The sequence below is a fragment of the Pezoporus wallicus genome, unplaced genomic scaffold (genome assembly GCF_028554395.1).
Source record: "Pezoporus wallicus isolate ANWC-B61680 ecotype Strahan unplaced genomic scaffold, APGP_CSIRO_Pwel_v1 contig_7274, whole genome shotgun sequence".
Classification (NCBI taxonomy): Eukaryota; Metazoa; Chordata; class Aves; order Psittaciformes; family Psittacidae; genus Pezoporus; species Pezoporus wallicus.
The window spans coordinates 2,432,815-2,453,053 of record NW_026637137.1 but is presented as its reverse complement, the minus strand read 5'-3'; the positions used below and the strand labels follow the sequence as shown (position 1 = coordinate 2,453,053).

The following is a 20,239-nucleotide window of genomic DNA, read 5'->3' as shown; positions in this document are numbered from 1 at the left end:
CTTTGATGAAACCAACTTTGAAATTGTTCTTACGCTTTTTTAGGCTTTGGACTGGCAGCTTTCCATGCATTCAGATCCCCATGGGCCAAGCAGAGCTCTACTGATGTTTCTGTGCCAGTTTTCAGAACAGGCACCATTTATATTAGATATTGATGATGAATAATATACATCTACAGATCAATTTTCACTTTGAAGAAGGTCTAAGATTAAAATAGCAAAATTTGCTTTATGTAACAGCTCAAGACTCCAATTCTCATTTATTCAGGAGAAAAAAAAAATGAAAAAAGAAAATCCTGTTTAAAAGTAATACTAAAAGTATTTGGAGAGCTAGGCAGAAAATCCAGCATTTTACTTTAAAATAAAGCTATATTGTTAAGGAATATAAACCAAAACCACTTACACTTAAATTTTATTTAGCATTCACTTTCGTATAATATTTGCCCAGCAATAACATCTATGAGTTAAACCATTTCAATATTAGTGAAAGAATGTGTTTTTTTTTATCTTGCAGAAGAAACACTCAAAAGTCAGCTGCTGTAATTCTAGGTCAGAATTTCTTCTGACTCTTGTTCTCTTTATACAGGAGCTGGTTTAAAACACTGCTCTGTTTGAGAGCTTTTAGACTGGATATATCTTCGCTTACAACAGGGATATCTTCACTTTGACCCTCAGTTATCAGATCTTCACTGTCAGAGAGCGTACACAGGAGTGTATCATTTTCATAGGTAGGAAAATAATACCTGAAAGAAACAAGGCATAATTACTAGACAGCCACATATTTTGTTCCAAAGAGGCTGAGCATATCTTATGAGATTACATTTTAATAATGGAAAAATGAGAAAGTCTGCCTGGAATGACAGTAAATAGTGCATCCAAAAAATCCAACTGGCATGTACACCTTAGAAGAGCTGTACAGAAGAGCTGGCAACAAACAAGTCTTTCCCCCTGTTTCTTCACCTGTACATTGTCACAACTGAGGCTGCAGGTCCAGATTTGTCCCACAACAAATGCTGTAGTGAGCTATTTGAGTTAGAACACTCCCTACCTAACTCCCTTGAGTTAGAACACTTCTACCACCTATGGTATCATCCCCCAGACCTATTCAGCCTATTTACAATCTGAACCAGTGTTGTTACACTCTATTTGCTATGGAGGAAACTAAGGGCAAACTTGTTTTGATGCCTAAAATGAGGTAGACATAATGCATATATCTACATTAGACAAGCAAAAGAAGTGGTTCTAGAACCATATGCCTACAGCGTATCTTTACTAACAATGGGATATGTGCCAGATGCCCATCCCAGGCATGAGCTGCATGTGTTTAGAGAGCCAATGGCTGAAAGAACTAAAACATGCCTACAAGAGAGACAGTTGAAATGTCGCTATGGTGCACAGGCTCAGCCTTTGCTCCACCAGGAGAGAACATGTTCTGTGTGTACCATGTATGCTTTTCACCATGTACTGCACAACTGCAAATACAGGCAAAACATAATTCTGCCTTCTCTAGCACACTGACCTGACAGTGCAGACACAGCTTACGGTGACAGTGCATCCTAGGTGCAACTACAAGAGCGGTATCTCATGTTCATTTTAGCTTCAGACTGTACAGAGATTTCTAATTCTGAGTATTCTGAGATCACTTATTATTTTAGCTAGGCCGGTAGAGCTCAGAGCACTACTGCACTGGCAAAACCCAGAACTTTCAACTTATTGTTTTACAGGTATTATCAAGTAACAGCATAAATGCTGGAAGAAAATGCTTGCTCTTACTGTGGTTGATCCCATGTAGACCTGGCTGGCAGGAATGTAATGTGTTTGGTTTCCTCCATATGACTTATCAATCCTCCTTTAGACTGGAATTTCTCCTGGCAGTTGTAGCAACGACAATGATGGATTTCTCTCCTGATGAAGTTCAGTAGCTTTACTTGCTGATAAAAGTTCAGACCTGGAAAAGACAGCAAAGAAGCACTTGGGAAACACAAGATTTAATTTACGAATGCTTTCCTGGATTCAGCATAGAGATTGATAAGAGATTATCACCCTTACAGCACTGGCAGAATGCTGTAACTTAGCAAATCAACTGAACAACTGCTTTTTCCCAGCTATAGAGGAAATAGCCCTTCTTTTAATGTAAAAATTGTAAATACTTTGCTTCCTCTCGGTCCAAGTAAGTCTCTCTGCTTAGTCATCAGCAGAAAGCAAACACTGGCTGAACAAAGCCTAGAGCACAGCCTTCCCACTTGCAATCAAGTACCAACAGGCATAACAAGAATATCAATAACAATAATAATAACAGCAATAATAATAACAACATCAATAATAATGATAATGATTGTAATAATAGTAATAATAATAATTCCAGTACTCCAGCAGCCAGATTAGGGACTCACAGAGCGGGTATTTGTAAAAGATACTCTGCAAAAGAATGCAATGGTTCTAAAGAAAATAGCAGACATCCTTGGTACTAACAACAGTTCCAGAAAAATAAAGTGTTCTTGGCTTCCTTTCGTAAGCTGGGAGAAACAGCTTCCATAACGGAAAAGTTAAATGTCCGAACAAAAATCAAGTTGATATAGTTGTTTTCCACTGCTCTTATGATGTGGTTTTCTTCACACTAGTGGCAAATGCTGACAACTACAGCACCTCTTACTCACCATGCTCTGACTTTATTTTAGGAAAGTCAAATCCATGTGATTTCTGAAACGAAAAAAAAGGAAATAAAAAAAATCTTATTTCCACTACTTCTACTATTTCAAGTTAAAAACAGCACAACATTTCATAGACTGACACAGACATATGCATATAGATGTGCAAACCCTACTACATGAAACAAACACCCTCCCTCCCAGTTTTGCGTCATCAGGAGCTTTTATATTCTGTTAGACCGCAACACTCTCATTAAATAGTTAATTAAAACTGAAATGCAGATGCTAACCATTAAGTGCATTAAATCATCAAACCACTACAGTACTAAAGATGCTCTTTACTCTTTATTGCCTGTACCAGTCTGTACACTCACAAGTAACGGCTAGTCATAGTCTCAATGTAAAACTTGACTCATCTGTCTATTTTACAGAACTGATGCTGGAGATGCATGCAGTACTTTAGCTCTGCACTAAAGAAGGCATTCCAATGCAGCAGCTGATTGGATCTTAACAAAGATGCTACAATCCTACTCTTTATTTCCAAAGTGATGAAAGAACTGTTACTTAAAACAAGTCTTACCTGCATGTGAAGATACAGTTTTTCCATGGTGTCCGCTTGTTGTTCACAGAACAGGCAAACAGCACACACAGGATGCTCTTCCCAGTCAGACCAGTCCCTTATGATTCAGAGCCAAAAAGATTCATTTAATTGTGGAAAAGAGACGTTTTGTGAAAGGGCACTTCAGATTCTGCTCTCACAGCAATATTTATTTCTCTAGAAATAAATCCAGAGAAACTGAATACTTTAAAGAGGTGGAAGAGACAGTGTGGATTTATACCTGAATACAAGAGTAACTGAGCAGTTACTGTTGGCTAATTCCTCTGCGGACAGGCAGTAAGTCTTACTTGAATTTGCCTGCACGCAAACAGGATCTTAACTTCAGTTTCTCTCCAGTTTGGCAAGTCATCAAATATTGCATTCTGTGTTTATAAGGTCTTTTAAATTCTTTTATACCTTTCTAATCTTTCAATACACCAGCCAAAGACATAATCATCAGACAGACTTCATTTGAAGTGTTACTTACTTATCAAATATTATTATTCCTGAGGCACTCATTTATGCTACACTTAGACATGCAAACAGAGAATATTTTGCCAACACATTCGTTTAAAACCCCAGCGCTACTGAGGGATAGAAATATTCTGAGGGATAGAAATATTACTGTAAACAAGTATAATCAAGTAAAATTAAGCTCAAGTAACAGGCAGAACCAGGAAGGTAATGGACCCCAATACCCACAAATTACTTCCTGCCTATTCAATTCTCTATGGCCAAGGAAGCCACCTTTGCAGTGATCTGAGGGCCTGGACCACAGAAGAATGCAGAGGAGAGGTAGATGTCACCTGCAGTCAGTTTTGCTGGGAAGTTTCCTTTGAAATCCTGCTTTAATTTCTAGTTGTTACCTTTTTATCAGACTTTTTAATGTAACTTCTTTCTCATGCTGATATTTTTGATGTTTACTCTTGATTTTTAAATTTGAGCAAAACTCGGGTTTTTTGGTACGAGAGTAAAAAATAACTCATTTTACCTACATCATTGCAAACACAAACAGCTCCTGTTTGAGCTCTGTGCAAATGAAAAATAAGCTTCTGGTTGAAGTACAAATTTACAGCCCTCACTGTGGAGAACTGTCTTTAATGAGAACATTTTGGAGTTGATTTGGTTGGTTTAAATGAATTTTAACTGTGTACTAACTGTGCACAGCATTTCCCCTGTAACTACTTTTAACGATAATGGCCTTGCAAGTCTTTATAATTGGCATACAAGTAACTCTTACTCTTCTAGGTTATCTAGTAGCTCCCGGTCATCCTCCGACTGCACTTCCTCCCAGGACTTTCCAAATTCCTGGGGAGAAAACAGAAAAGAAAGAGAAAAAACATTTCCTGTTTCACATCATCCTTTTATATATCAATGGAAAAATCTTAGAAATCACAGTCAACATCTTATTTTGGATCACTTTGGTACTTCTGTGAGTTAAAGGTAGTCGTATGACATTGCTTTAGCAATGATTTTTAAAGTAATGATTTGCTTTGTCTTTTAATGAAGCATTTCCCACCCTATATCTCAGAAGATGATGATTTGGCACAGAGTTCTCAAGAAAACCATCCACGCTCTGTGTAAAACTGAAGTGTTGCAACACTACCAAGATGTTCACAAGGTGGGTACATTATCACCGTCTCGAGTTTGCCATCACAATTCTTCTATCCAGTCTGCCTACCCTGCACTTTATGCAGCATATGCTGCTTAAATAATGCAGCTGTAACACCTGAGACTTCAGTTGGCATAGCTACACCAGTCAGAGCTCGTACCTTGTACGAGGTTACGTTAGTGAAAACACATGGTGTAAACTTAGCTAGAGTACCCCAGAAAGGCAGCATAGGGCATAGATCCAGTGCATAGCTCTCTGAGCTAGGCTCCAGTTTCTCTTCCATCCTCTTCTCAGACGTGAATGTAAGCACACCTATTCATGGTGTTCTGTTTTTCCTTTTACTTTTTGTGTTGTTTATTTATATCTGAAAGACCTTCAGCACAAAGTACATCCCAATACATTTGTGCAGCATTCAGCACAATGACAAGCACTCTCAGCATGGCTGCAATATAAATAACAGGCAATAAAACGCTGAAGTGCCCTACTGAAATACCAGCAGTGATCTTTATCTACTGTTTTCCTTTTGCTCTGATTCTTCCTCCCTTTAAAGTAAACCTGAGCAAACTAACCTGTAATCAAAATAGTGTTTTTGAAATCATGCTTTTGACTGCTGTGAAGGATTCACAAAGATCACAGTTGACAATCTCATACTCAAAAAAAGGCAGCTAATAAGCTCATACATTCATTTATCTCATTCAAATATTCTCTCTAATAAATATATTTAATAACATCCTTAGGAACAAGTATTATTATTGCCTTCATGGTTGGTTCGCAAAAGAATGAAAAGATATCCATCATTTAACAGTTAATGAGAATTTGCAATGCTGTTAGTGTCTATCAGGTAAGCGATAAACAAATGTCTCTAGACAGCTCTAAACATGTCATCATATATTACAGAATGAAAACTCAATAATTAATTCAGTGATGCTACATGGCTGTGTGCAAACTTGCTGAGTTACAGGGGAGACTCATTAATGTCACCATCACTGTGAGATAACATGAAGCCATTAACACCTCTCACCAAGTTCTCAGGGCCCCACTCTAGTTTCTTATGGCTGCTAATGTTAACAACTTAATGAGTGGATACTCTCTTACAACCACGCAAAATGAAGACGAATGCTCACAATTTTTCCTTGTACTAGCTTGAAGTATATATGCATAAAAGAGTATGTTCAAAACAGCAGCCGATGTTAAACTTCACCTTTCAATTACAGGTGAAAGGGGAAAATCACACAAAAGCTTGATTGTTGTTGCGGTTTCTTTATGAAGTTTCTGTGAAGAAGGCAGAGAAGGTCTCTGTTTCCCTCACCTATTTATATTCAGAGGAGGAAAAAAAAGGAGGAAAAGGGAAAAAGCTAACCAGGTCTTGTATCACTGGAAAATTGCACAGTGCATGGGTAACTGGGGACATTGTGATGAAAGTGCCAAGAGACTGAAGCTGAAGCAATTGGGTGAGCAAGAGTTCTTCAGAACATTCTTAAAGCTCTTCCAGTTGTTTTGATTTTTTTTGGTAACATACACCTTTTCAGCTCCACAGCTTGATGGGCATCTGGGACCAAGGGTGCCTTTGTTATGTATTCAACTTGCCTTGCTCTTTCATCTGAGATGCAAGAGCTCCCAGCAACCATCTCTAGAGATTCTCAAGAAATTCTTAACAAAACAAGAGAAAAAATAGACTTGACATAGTTTATAGTTCAAACAGTAGAAAAAACATAATTAAAAAAGCTACAGGCCTTGCTATATATCCAAGTGAACCCAAATGTGTACGGTTTGATTATTTTCTCTTCCAAAATGAAGTCAAAATGCATAGAGATGAATTGCCTCACTGACAATTTACCTTCTCGAGTGCAATTCTAAAGGCTCTACATGAAGACAGTCCGCGTGCTTTACTGAGGAAAGATACCCCAACTTGAGAAGAAGTGCTGAGACAGGAGAAACTAGAAAAGCAGCTGGTATCTCAAGCAGTTTTCCCAAAAGAACAGTTATAGAACTACCTGAAAACAGAGCTCCAGGCCCGTGGAGCTCAGAAACTCCAAACAGATGCTGCTTTCCCCTGCAAATTTCCTTCTGCCCTTCTTCTCACCTGCCTTACTGCGATCATCTGGGTTGTTTTATATTGCTGCAGAACTCAAGATGCTTAAGCACATAGAAGAGGTTATACCAACATTAGTTAATAAGCATTGGATGAATTTCAATATGAAGCATTCCCCCACTTGTGGGATTGTAAGTTTTGAACTATCACCAACTGATGAAGGGTTTCCCTTTACTGTTTTGCAAAATATACACTGTGTAATTCAAATAGACTAAATATACCTAGTAACCCTCATAACAAAACATTCTTCCACTGGCCCCCTCAGGTAATGATGAATTTGGGTTTGGAAATAAGGAAAAACATTTTTTACCTTTGAGGAAAACAGAAGGCTTTATGAAACAAGTTTTCTAGTAGGTAATAGGTACCATTTTTCAGCTGTCTAGCTTAGTCATAAGCACATTCATTATCGTGATGTTACATTACTACAGATACATGCCATTTGTCAATTTGAAAATAAACATCTGTGCTTCTTACAGAGCATACGTTATCCTTAAAGTGCTGCTGCTAACAATCAGGTGAACACAGAAGGGAAGGCCCTCTCAGTCTTGGTCCATCTCAGTTCCTGGGGCTGGGAATAAGAGAGTTTTAATACTGCCTTCTGTTCTTTCACGGCCTCCAGCAGGCACCGCAGAGTACAGAGTTCTTCCCTCTCTGTTTTTTACTTGGCCCTTTGGGCAACTCCTGGGGCCACAGCCTAGCACAGGCACAGAAACAAGAAAATTAGGCTGGAGGAGTTTTTTGAGAAAAGAAAAATAAGGTAACCTACATGTATATCTTGGAAGCATCGTTGCTCAGTTCTTCACCCTCTACTATCAGTTGGTCTTTTTCAATTTATACTTCAAACCTTCCTGAATAGGATTGGCATCATCTTGCATACTTACACAATACTGACAAAAGACCTCCAAATCCACTGGGAAGTCTGCACTGCCTTTCAACTCATTTGCATAATCACAAACCTCCCAGTCTAATTCAATGTAACTACCCAATAATAAACTTTTGATACTTGCTTATGAAAGAAATCTCATGCACGACTAAGAAGCTGCCACTGCTACTGAAGATAGGTATAATTTACCTTAACGCTAACATGTAAATATGTCAATTAAATGGGGGTAGACAAATCAAAGCAGCTTGTACACCATGACAGAAGTCATAGAAAGCCTCAGAATACCAGAATATCTGCAAAGGAATTTGCACTGTATTACTCATTGCTATGCCAAGTTGGAAATTTAGGGGAAGGAATCACCAACAAATAGACATAAAATGTAATTTATATGAAAACAGATTCTCACAACCGCATTAAAATGACATGTGAAGGCAAAAGCATAATGGAGAGCAAGGAAGAAGGCAGGCAAACCTACTGTTCTAAATGAAATCAATGGGAGCTCTGCCATCAGTTTAAAAACACAAGTAAGAACTGGCCAGCAGATCATGAGGCAATTCAGCAGACGTTCTCAGGACATCTGAACAAAAAGCCCCTAAAATGTCTCAGTACAAAAGCCACAAATTAAAGGAAACTGCTAGTTCCAGCTTAATAAGATTATTTGATGCAGTGTTTGGTAAAGACAATATGTAATGGAAAATCATAAGAAAAGGACAATTATGTCTTTAAGATAGCTGTAATAAACAACTGTCCATTTAAGCAGCTTAATAGCTTAAAATTCAGTTGCTGACAGAAAAGTTTTATGGTGCACATCCTAAAAATAAAGTGGGTAAGACTGTGATAATACTGATGTTTATCACTAGAGGCCTACTTAGTGTTATAGTCTCTTTATGAAACCAAACTTGATCAAACTGGCATATAGTAAGATCTTTGTTACATTCTCAAACTTCAGTTTTTTTTTTTTTTTGTGAAAATATATAAAAATAGATAAATTGTATGCCTACATCTTTAGGTCAAGGTGAATTCAGTAGTAAAACGTGAAACAGTCCATCTATTATGTCTGATAAGATATGTAATCCGTGGCTGTGAAATTGAGCCTGGACATTTAGAGCAATGTGAAGCACAGATCTTAAAGACTCATTGAGAAGTCAGTAAAGCTTGACAGTACACGTTAGAAAAAATGATCCTTTAGTAAGTTGTAAGTTGCTGGGGGAGAGGAATTAAAATCACTATACCCTTAATATAGACGCAGCTTGGAAAAGCCCCATCCTATTACATCAATATACCCTACTGTAGACTACATATGTGTAGTAGAGAATAATGTTATTTCTCCTTACACATAAAGGCCAATCTACTGAACCCCCAGTGGACAAATTAAAGTTCTTCCTTTTAATCTTTTTCTGCTTTGTGCAAAAATAAAGGGTTTACCAAAGGCTATTTGGAAAGCAACACTTTCTACTACACAGGGACTGTCCTAAAAAGGTTTCATGTTAGTGAAAAATTTAATCTCATACAAAAAGTGTGCAAATACACATTGAACAGCAAACTATTTTGTGTTTAAGATAAAGTTTTTAGTCTGTTTTTAATCCTTTAATAATAAAGGATCCTTTTTTTTTTTTTTTTAAAGAAGAAATGTCAGCATTCTGAAATGGATACAGTTTGAAAGATCAGAAAGACTGAGTATAAACAGTTCACTGAGCAGAACGTACTGAGAGACAACTGAAAATGTGTAGAAAGAAAACAAGTCTGTAGCAGAGCATATAGAGCCAGAAAAAGAACTGTGATCATTCAAAGCATGTCCCAGAAGAGGCACTGGCATCACACTACAAACCTTGCACATGAAGGCCCCCAACCACTTCTGAACATCTTGGTTGTTTGACATATTTTAGTTGAATTATATTTATCATCCTCTGTCTGCAATAGCATGGACCTGAAAAATACATCTCTAAGTGATGCCACTAAGTTATCAATATGCGAATTGATTTAGGCTGGCATAAGGAGTTAGTCTGAAGTCCTGTCTGGAATACCAGCAATAACTAAAGAGGAACAAGTGACTTGAACACTGTCCTGTGATTGCCCATACTGTTTAATAGTTTGCACGTTCCGTAGCCATGCCAGCAGCACTATCCAGACAATGCTTGGATGTGGTTCAGGAAGCATATAGGCTGTATATCATTCTCAACAGATATGGACAAGGCCACCAGTTTTGGAGCAACTGGAAAGAGTGGGAAAAGAGGTAAAGTATATGAATATTAGTCTTGCTGTTATATTTAGTTTGGCATATTCTGCTTATTAACATGACACAGGCACTGTGTCTGCACTGATGTTATGACCTCCCTGTATCATAATGGTTGTCTGTGCTTCCAGGCAGTCATTTAGCTCAATTTCCTCATCACAGCTGGGACAAATTAAAATCCCAACAATGAATGCAAGTCAGAGACAGAGGGTAATTTAAAAAGGATGTCAAGTTCTGAAAACTGCAGGATTACCTGCAGGACTAGCAGAGAAGAATAAAACTAATAAAATCACTTAAAACAATTACAACATTAAACTCAAGTCTGTTAACTTGCAAGGGAGAAGTGAATGCCCAGTTCTGTCAAGGAGCTGAGAACATGTACCCTCCAGAACTTCACGACCTTTTCCACACCATGCAGCAAGTATAGGTCAGTTTTTAAAGCAGCAATATTTAAATATCTAGAAAAGAAAATACAGGCCTTAGATCATTGATATTTTGAAGGAAAGCATAAAGGATCACAGAGAAAATTCACTCCATCTTGGGTAAAAAGGACTTGGTAGAGCATCAAACATACAACATTTTGTTGTTAGTATTGAGTAAAACCCAGGTAGAGAAATTAAAGGAAAAGAGTAGGTAGAACAGTCAAGGATATCTACTTATAACTTGGATATTAACACACATAGAAGGCACAAAGACTATTTCAGGTGAAATACAGTTACTTCTGGGACAAAATGTAGCAGCTTTTGAAGCAGTTCCTATATTCATAAGTCAAAGACAGCATGTGAAAATCTTTTACGCACACACACACACACTCTCAAAGGTCTGAGATAGAGAAATATTAATACCTAGCAACACACACCTACCTGGAGGCTAAAAATGAACACTTACTTTTCCTTTCATCTATGTATCTTTCATTTTCCTCCTCTTTCCATTTAATTTATACTCTGAAGAGCACTTTCAGCTTAAGCCTTGTAGAAAACAAGCTCAAAGCCAACAGCATTCAAGGCAGACCTCCATTTACTGCATTATCTCATTTTCCCTTCTGGTTTTTAAAGCAGAAGCTGAGCACTAATGACATGATGATTAGCGTCTCTTCAAGCTACATTCTTGTATCTCTCAAAATCAATTCTCAACAACAAATGTTTACTATTCCTTAGATTAACAATTATCCAGAATATCATACCATAAAAAAGCACATTTCTTAAGAGTCCTTCACTTGATTTTTGACCTTTGTACTAATTGCAGGTTTGGAATTACTTACTTCTAATAAGATATTGTCTGTATCTCTGTAGTCAATTTACTAATCATTCATAGAACCACTTACCAAGTAATTAATAATGTAAAATTTGTCATATTCTTTGTTTTTGGCATTGATTCTGCGATGCTGCTTCTTTCTCATGTGATCTTTAAGTGTGTTTTTGTCTCTGAAGACTTTTTCACAGTATAAACACTGCAAACTGAGATAAAAGGGTTGAGGTCCACACCGTAAAATAAAACCAGAACAAGATAATAATCTTAGATCACAGGAGAGTCAAACAAACACATGGATGACAAAAATAACATAAAATAAATAAATAGGTAATATAAAAGTTTACTGTTTGCCCCACATGCAAAGTGAGAGAAAAGTCTGATCACCCAAAATTGTCCTACCAGCACACAGGAGGGACACTGACTGGTCAACATGTAAAACTCTTAACTCAGCATGCACTTATACTGGCATCCAACCCATCAGTAGCTGTGTATTTATAATTCAGAGTGAAAAAAACCAAACTCTGAATGTGCTACGTAGCTTTAAAACCAATTTAAATCAGCTGAATAGGAAGTTTGATATTTCTAAGTCAATGGAGAGACTAAATGAAAGTTTGCCAGGGTGAGCAATGGGTTTTGAAAGCCTGAGAAATTGAATTTAGTAAATAAATTCTTTCATACGCGCACACATGTGTATATTTTAAAAATAATATCTATGTAGATACATGAGTTATTAAATATATATACACAGTACTTGAGAATTTGAAAACCTTCATTAATGAATGACAATTTTACCACATTCAGGTCTTCCAGAGCAATTCAAACAAAACACAAGTATATGCGCTGTTTTAAATTCTCGGTTACAGTACTGTAAAATAATTGTTCTCTCCACTGCAGTATCAACTAACACCTGCACGCTGAGCCTCTAAAGGATTAAGTCAAATCTCCAGGCTCAGAGAGTGGTCTATAAGGACAGAAATCTGCACTTCAGCCTAAGTGGGTGAATCTCCCTGAAATAGATGATGGTCATTTTTTTTTCCTGGCAGAGACATAGCAGAGCCCTGAGCTTACAGGAACATCATTGTTTAACGGATGCAGGTCTTGATTCTCCAGCTAGCCAAGATGGTAAAACATTTTTCTTATAAGCAATGGCTTACATGTCCTACCATGATGGAGACAGGTTCTTGGGCCATTTGAAAAATTATCTCCATGGAGGGATTGGGAAAACCCCTAGAAAATCATTTCTCATGAAATAAAAACTACGTAACTGTGGCATTTTATCCTTGTATTGGAGATACTGGCAGCAGGAAAAACAATGGGATGGGAGGGTAAACAACAGCACTCTAAGACACAAAACCCATGGATTTTTTTTAAAAGAGCAGTGTCTCTGAATTAAAATTATTATTTTTTTCTTCCCTTTACTGACAGATGAAAGCTTGATTGTACAGTCAGAAGGAATTTTAACAGTGCCCGGGTCAGGTCTTTCTGTGATTTCCCCAGGGTTTAAGATACAGGTGGTGAAGAACACAATTATTTTCTTACTCAAGCATTTACCCCCACAAAACCCATTAATATTGTGCCTAGAAGGTCTGTACCTACACCCTCATACTCCTTCAGTAAAGGTGTATTCAGATTCCTCTCAGCTCTTGTGTGTGGAGCAGCAATTCAGGATTCTCAGTATGTTTTTGTCTTTCAAGAACTTCTGTAACATTTACAGGCTTAAGGAAGTTTTGAGTTCTCCCTGTGCTTTGTTGGTAACCGTAGGTCCTATGGCAGAATGCGTTTTATATATAAAATTTATATATAGTTTAGATTTATATATATATATTAGATTTTATATGTTATATATCTAAAATCTATACATTTTAGTATCTGCTTTGCTCCACCTGATAACAGTAAAATGTTTGCTCTATTTGTGAAAGGCATCCCTGGAAGAATACTTAATGCTTTTCCTCAGCATATACAATGTAGTCATGCTATTTGCCTGAAACAAGATTTTTTCTCCTCTTAATAATTATTTTCAGGCACTGTTTTACTAGCACGGCTATGAAGTCCATTCTTAACAGTAGGAGAAGTGGCCTTTCAGTGCTTTGGAAGTAATTATTTAAGCATGTGTATTAATTACAGAGAGGATCTGCTTTGAGAAACCTCCTAAACAAAAGCCTAGGTCCTACTGATACATAGTAAAGCTGCATGCTAACTCACTGCATTGGGCAACACCAATGGTGAAACACATTCTTAATAAATCTTCATTTCTGGATAAAGCTAACATGTATCTATTGCAACTGCACATCATTCTTTGTCAAGCCAAAGACTAAAATTGAGAGTCCTGTTGCCTTTTCCTTCCTTTGAATCTTTTATTTTATTTTCTTCCTCCGTACCCCGAGATGTACAAATGAATGGATCCTAAACTGACTTGGAAGGCTGTTTAATCTGATTTCCACATCCTAATTTTCACAGATCCAAGTTTTCTGTGGCTTTCATAACTAAGCCTAAGATTTAGGCAAATTTCTTGTACAGTCTTTGGTTACAGACTGTATTAAAATCTACTAAACTTGTTAAAGCCAGTTTGACTTTTAAAGAAGTAAATTTTCAGCTAGGGCTCAGTTTGTATTTGTGGCATACTTCTTATTGTCCCATTTACGAAATCTATAAAGAGTACTTAGATACTTGCAAAGGAAACTCGAAGTAAAGAGTTTCTTGTTCTTTGCTACCTAAGCTTTTCTCCCAAATGCCCTTTCTAACTTCTTCGGTCATCTCAGGTTTATGTGTTTCTAAGGAAGCATGTACACTGGCTTTCTCCTGCTCTGGGATGTACTCTGCGAGCAGTAAAGAAGGGAAGGAGAAAACATCCCATGTTATTGATATATAGAGTTGAACAAATATAACAACTTTGTATTCAGTGATTAAAGAAATGTTTAGCAAAAAGATTGTGATAAGAAGAACATTAACAACTATGAGTAAAAGGGATGTGCTATTACTGATGTCAATGCAATGCATAACAACTGAAGCTTTGTGCTTTCAAAGAATTAAAAGAAAGCCTTCTAAAGAGCACTCACAACAAACTTATGTTCTCTGTTTCTTCTTAACTAATTATGAATGTTACATTAAATTTAACCCAACTTATTTCCAAGGTAAAAAAAAATATGACCTAAGTCCATTAACACCCCCTCAAAAAAACCTAAATAAAACACTACTTACTTGTCGAGCTTCCCCTGTAATACAGCCAAAAACTCATAACAATTCACAATGTTATCTGGCAGCCCAATGTTAAAAGCATGCTCTCTTGCCATATGATTGAGAAGGACAGATCTACAAAAGACATAACAAAAAGTCGTATTATTCAATTAGTGACTCAAAATACACAAATTGCTCTAAAAATGCATAAAAGCCAACATTAACTAAACAATAATAATGTTGCTGCCACTGCTAAAAAAAAAGAAATCAACTTCATTAAAATAAGTTTTCAATCTCAGCTTTGCTCAACATTCAGTAACATTTCACCGCTTAATCTATGCGCATAAATAGTACCTTTTAAATGAAAATTACAATATAGTTTATTTTGACCCTCACTGTTAACAAAGGTCATTTATTAACTTGAATAAGCAAATCACATGATTCAACCAACTATCTTAAGAAACATTCTAAAAAGCCATTTTGTTTTCTCTGTGCTAGTTAGCAGAGTGGAAATTCTTGTATGTGATATGCTTTTACATCAGCATTGCTTCACACAGCACTAGCAATGCAAACAGCACTCACAAGTACACGCGAACAAACATCATGGATGTTCAAATAAGGTATCTTCCTAATAGAGATATACTGGTTAATTCTTTATGTGTCCAACATCTCTTTATGCCTCAGCTTCTGCTTTTGAGGACTCAATAAATACCCAACTGTTGACACTGCTAAGCCTTGCTTTTACCACAGTCCAGGTGTGATTTTCAAATGACCTGTCAGACACAATAAGCAGAGGATGAAGTTCCAGGTCTGAATAATGTGAACTTCACTACAACAGTCAGTGAAAAGGATTGGATGCTCACACCACATTGGGATAACCTGTGAGGACATGACCCTGGGTCCTTCTACCTTTCCAGAGTACCACAGCTAGCCAGGCAAACACACATTCAAAGAAAAGACTCAGCCTTTCCAGCTGAAACTGATTTACTTGTACAAAGAAAGTTTCTTTGGAATAAGCACTTGAATGGAATTCAGGCTTGCATTTGACTGATGCTGCAAAGCACTCCATTCTCTAGTTTTCCACTCTAATTTTCTAATTTGATACTTGAATTCACACTGGTTTGGTGAGGTTTAAATATGAAAATATGTAACTAGATAGAAACATTTTGTAATAGCCATACTGGCTTAGGTAGCTCTCCTTGCCACTATAACAACTGCTGAAAAACCGTCTATCTTTAAAATGGTGCAGTTCCCAACGCCATCTTGCTGGGTAGTATAAAGAGTTGTACTGGAATAAATAAAAAATTAAGAAGTAGGTCGGGGTCTATTTAAAATGGCATTGCAGTTGAAAGAAACACTTACACTATACCCTTAATTCTAACATTAGGCACTAACTGGTCCAATGCCATCTAAACCACAAACAAAGATGCTGAGCACATACGAAAAAAATCAAAAGCAAACAGGTAAACAAACCAACCTGTTTCCTGTGAATTCTTGATCGCAGAACATACACATACTATGAAAGCTTGTGTCATCTCTCTCACGCTGTTGCTGTTCTAGAATTTCTTTCTATGAAAAGAATTAGATACAGTCATTCAGAAAAAATAAGAATCATTCCATAACATAAACTTATTTTACCTCTTTATCTGTACTGGTAACAATGAACTGATAAAATTAGAATGGGCTGCTGACAGAAACCAGATATTAGTATTTTATAAGGGTGGGTTCTCACAAAAATGGCAGTTTTTGAAAGGCAGTACGTGCTCCACTCAAGTGCTAGAAAAGTTCTCCTAATATCTTACAAGATGCATGGAAAAAAACACAATCCTCATTGAGATTTTATGCATTAAATAATTCTGTATGCAACATGTCAGTTTATTGTTTCTACTTACGGTTCAGATTTATCTTCAGTATCAGTGAGCAAATTATTGGGCAACCACACAGCACCTAATACAATGACAAACTAATTGCAGGCGATCTAGATAATACAGGACCGAGGATGAGCCCTGGCAGTTTCTGCAAGAAGCTGTGCAACATCCTGAACTCAGAATAAGCTGATTGCCTTTACCACTGGTCCTGCTAAATGTGGAGCAACAGGCCAGGCAGCTTTACAACACTTGACACAATTTTCCTACCAACAAAAACATGCAGCAGATGATTTTCTCTGGTGCTGTAACAGCAGCAGTGTAGTTATACTGTGGAATTACTATATACTTCAGATGGAAAGGCCATAATCATCTGGGACATGGGACAATCGCTGTTTGGATTAAACCAGCATATTTTCAGCCCAGTAGTACGCTACCCTGTACTTGTGTTTTAAGTACTAATAATTAGTAAAGGATTTATTTCCTATGCAATGTAGAGATGCTACCACCAGCTCTCTGACATTTGGAATCCTGACTGAATATCTTAGGAGATTTTCTGAATCTCTTTATCTCCTTAGAGCCTGCAACAGTGGAGCTTTGTTTCTCACCTACCTCTTTAGTAACTCTTTTGTGTGGATTAAGACCCAAATTTGCCCATAGTCTACAGCTAAATTCAGCTATGCCTGTTGGATAAGCTCCATAGAAGGCAGAAAAGAAAGCAAAGAAAAAAGAAAGCAAATAACCCCCTTTCTCAAAAGAACAAGGCTTGAGCAATTGTCATTACAGGTCCTGCAGCATGGATGGGCTGGTGTGGGTCAACCACACCACATCCTGCTGCCCCCGGCTCAGAGATGGCAGGAGGCTGATATCGGGCAAATAAGTGTTCTGTGTGTTTCTCCTAAACCAGAGCAGCGCACTATATAGAGAGGGGCAGTGTGATGAACAGGATGCCTGCTGGAGAGTGCGGGAGCATGCCCACCTGAGCTACATTTGGCCTAGGGCCAGTGGCTGCTGTGGGGGATGAGCATACTGTGCCATAGCCTGTTTTAGGGCCTCATATTCACCCCCACAATTTGCAAACTGTAGCTGTTGCACATCAGATAAGAGTCTGTTACCCTGAAAATGCAGATCCCTGGGCTTTTTTGGATGTTTTTGTACTACAATGTATATATTTGAGGTTAGAGTCATGCTCAGCAGTGCCTACCTACTCAAATTTTAGGTCATATCCACTCATGTCCTGCTGCATTATGCAAAATGTCAACTAACAGAAATATAAATTCCTATTTTTCAGGGCTGATTCTCGAGGGAGATAAATGGAGCATAACACATTTTGTGAGAGCCCTTCAGCAGAGGCACAATTAAGCAAGGGTATATGTCTGCTCCACATGGGCAGTGAACGTCCCACAGCATGCCAGTATGAGCTGGTACTCATAGCTGTAACCTCTCTCCACTCAGCATGTCTGACCTTGTTTGGTTAACCTTGAATGTGAAAGCATCTGTGTGTAGTTTATACACTTTGTAAAACACACTAGAGACTGCCTGAAAGAAAATCAAAATATTTCAATTCCAACATTAAGATAGCAAGGGTTTAACACCCATCCTCCCATTAGAGATATTCCGATGAAGCTTCCTAATTGTACTCTACTAGGAGGGAAAAATCCCCCATGTTCTGCACTATCTGGCTTCCTAACCCCAGATTCTCGCCTCATACAAATTGCTTACTGGAGCCCTGGTGAGCTGCTGCTCCCAGTTATGCCTGAAGGGGAAGCGCACTGTATCCTCCACACTGAAGGTGCTCCTGCTACCCTCCTCTTTCACCCTTCCCATTTCCCTCCCACCAGCAAGCTCAACAGCTGGTAAACTCTGACTAACCCAGCATCGTTGTTCTACCAATTTACTCATCAGAGATTAAAAAATATTTTCCAAGGTGGACACTCCCTTTATTGAATGTTGGCATCATTCATTGCTGGAGGGAACTTCTGAAGCCAGAAAGCAAATCTGGTACTCACATAGGTGAGAAGTTAGAAGCACTGGTTCAAGTAAAGTACAACAAAAGCCAGAGAGCTGCTCTTGTCCCTACAGACATTCCAACCCTTCACTTCACTGCCGAGACTCTGATGGGAGAAGAGCAATTACAATAATTTGCATAAAACTTGAGGTTTTTCTGAGTGAAGACTTTCAGGTGGTAATAAAAGCTTAAACTGAAGCTATGAGGCTGGAGATGAGTAATTTACTTTAATACCTGCACCAGTTACCAACTCCTTTTAACTTTTAGGGATGTTAGCAATAATTTGTGGCTATAATAAGACAAAAATACCCAAAATATTTCAGCCATGACGATTTTCCAAACCTTTTTAGGACACTGTGTTGTATCAAAGTATCAGAGAAGGACAGGACAAAGTCATTTGAGGAAAAAAGCACATATGTTATTTTTCTTTTGAAATGAATAAAAGAATTAAGCATAGACAGGAAAGCTAATCCAAAACACTAAAAAAAGTGTTTATATATACCAGGATGATCATCTTTAAATATACCAGCACACTAAATTACTAATACAGAAGAAATCTGATCATTGGTACGACAGTTTGTAACCCGGAGTGTAGAAAAATGCCCTGCACATTCACAGGGCACAGTTTGAGGCTGTGAGGAATTCAGATTTTCTCCTAGAACGTGGTAATTTAAAACGTGTCTGTAAAAAAAATGTGCCTGTTCCTCTCCTGGGAAGCAGTATTTTGGAAGAAATTACCCAGAAGTGCTCACACAGTATGCATCAGCAAGAATTCACACCAAAAATTAGTAAAGATGAAAAATGCATACTTGCAGCTAGTAAGCACTTTTCCCTAAACAATTACTTTGTCTCCGGTTTGCAGCTCAAAAGACATTCAAGAAATACAAAAGATCTTCAAAAGGCAAGACTAAAACTCCACTGAGTGACAAAAGCTATGGACTCAGAACAATAGGCTTTATGGCACATGAGACTTTTCTGATACTGTAATTCCTGTCACCCTTCCCTCCAACAGACACTGTATCCCAGGTGCTAAATTAGCTTTCTTTATTGCTGTCACTGTTGGTTTTTTTTTTGTCATACACTCCTTCCTTTACTAACAGGGACCTCATAAATAATTTACGTAGCCATTTAAATGCATGGCTTGGACCACTGACACAGAGCAACCATTCACAACCTGTACTCAGCACAAGTTTTGCTGAGTACAAGTTTGATTATACTCAGCAACTGGAAGAAAGAATTAGTGGTCACTGTTTTGCCTGCTTTTTTCCATCTACATCAGTTGGCCTGACAAAAAAAAACCAACAATTCTTTCTCCTCTCTCTTTTATAATCACAGCACTTCTGAGAGATAAGAAATTTAGGCAGAGAGTACTTCTCTAGCTTTAAGATAGAGGCAGATTGCACTCTGCACTTTGGGACAAGATCAGGCAGTGACTGCAGTGAGACCCGAACTTCTCATTTCTCAGTCCACAGACCTGATTGTGCAGTGGAGGATGAATTCTGCAGTTCAGTCTGTAAAACAGAGCTAACAACAGTATGTGTCTTCTTTGTATGATGTTCAGGACTAAAAAATAAAAATAAACTACTGCCATAAGGCAAAGTCTGAAGTTCCTATTCCAAAACCACGTAATCTCAAATTATTGTGTTTCAGTAGTGGCTTGAGCGGGACAAGAGCATTTTGTAGTTTGGGGTTCTCGCTGGCATCTGTCTTGCCAGTTCTGGTCCTTTGCTCTCATCTTCTCTAGGCAAGAGACTAGAAAGACAGTAGTTATACAAATGATCACTTAAGGTAAGTTCCAATGAAAGCTTTTATAAATGGTGCTATATGCTCTGGGGAGGTGGTTTGTCTAAAGATGTTCCTTTGAAGAGGAGACTTCAC

The 20,239-nt window shown here is 37.8% G+C and overlaps 1 protein-coding gene across 3 annotated transcripts in view; it reads right to left on the bottom strand.

The window, feature by feature from the left end:
* Positions 1-396: 396 nt before the first annotated feature.
* ZNF277 (zinc finger protein 277) overlaps positions 397-20,239 on the bottom strand; it is a 53,132-nt gene continuing 33,289 nt past the window's right edge. For all 3 annotated transcript variants that reach the window (XM_057403711.1, XM_057403710.1, XM_057403712.1), the window contains exons 5-12: positions 15,966-16,057; positions 14,513-14,623; positions 11,388-11,520; positions 4,484-4,551; positions 3,226-3,322; positions 2,655-2,697; positions 1,771-1,945; positions 397-740 (exon numbers count right to left, since the gene is read on the bottom strand). In XM_057403711.1, coding sequence (XP_057259694.1) covers positions 548-740; positions 1,771-1,945; positions 2,655-2,697; positions 3,226-3,322; positions 4,484-4,551; positions 11,388-11,520; positions 14,513-14,623; positions 15,966-16,057 — 912 coding nt within the window. In that variant the 3' untranslated portion in view covers positions 397-547. The remainder of the gene's footprint in view (positions 741-1,770; positions 1,946-2,654; positions 2,698-3,225; positions 3,323-4,483; positions 4,552-11,387; positions 11,521-14,512; positions 14,624-15,965; positions 16,058-20,239) is intronic.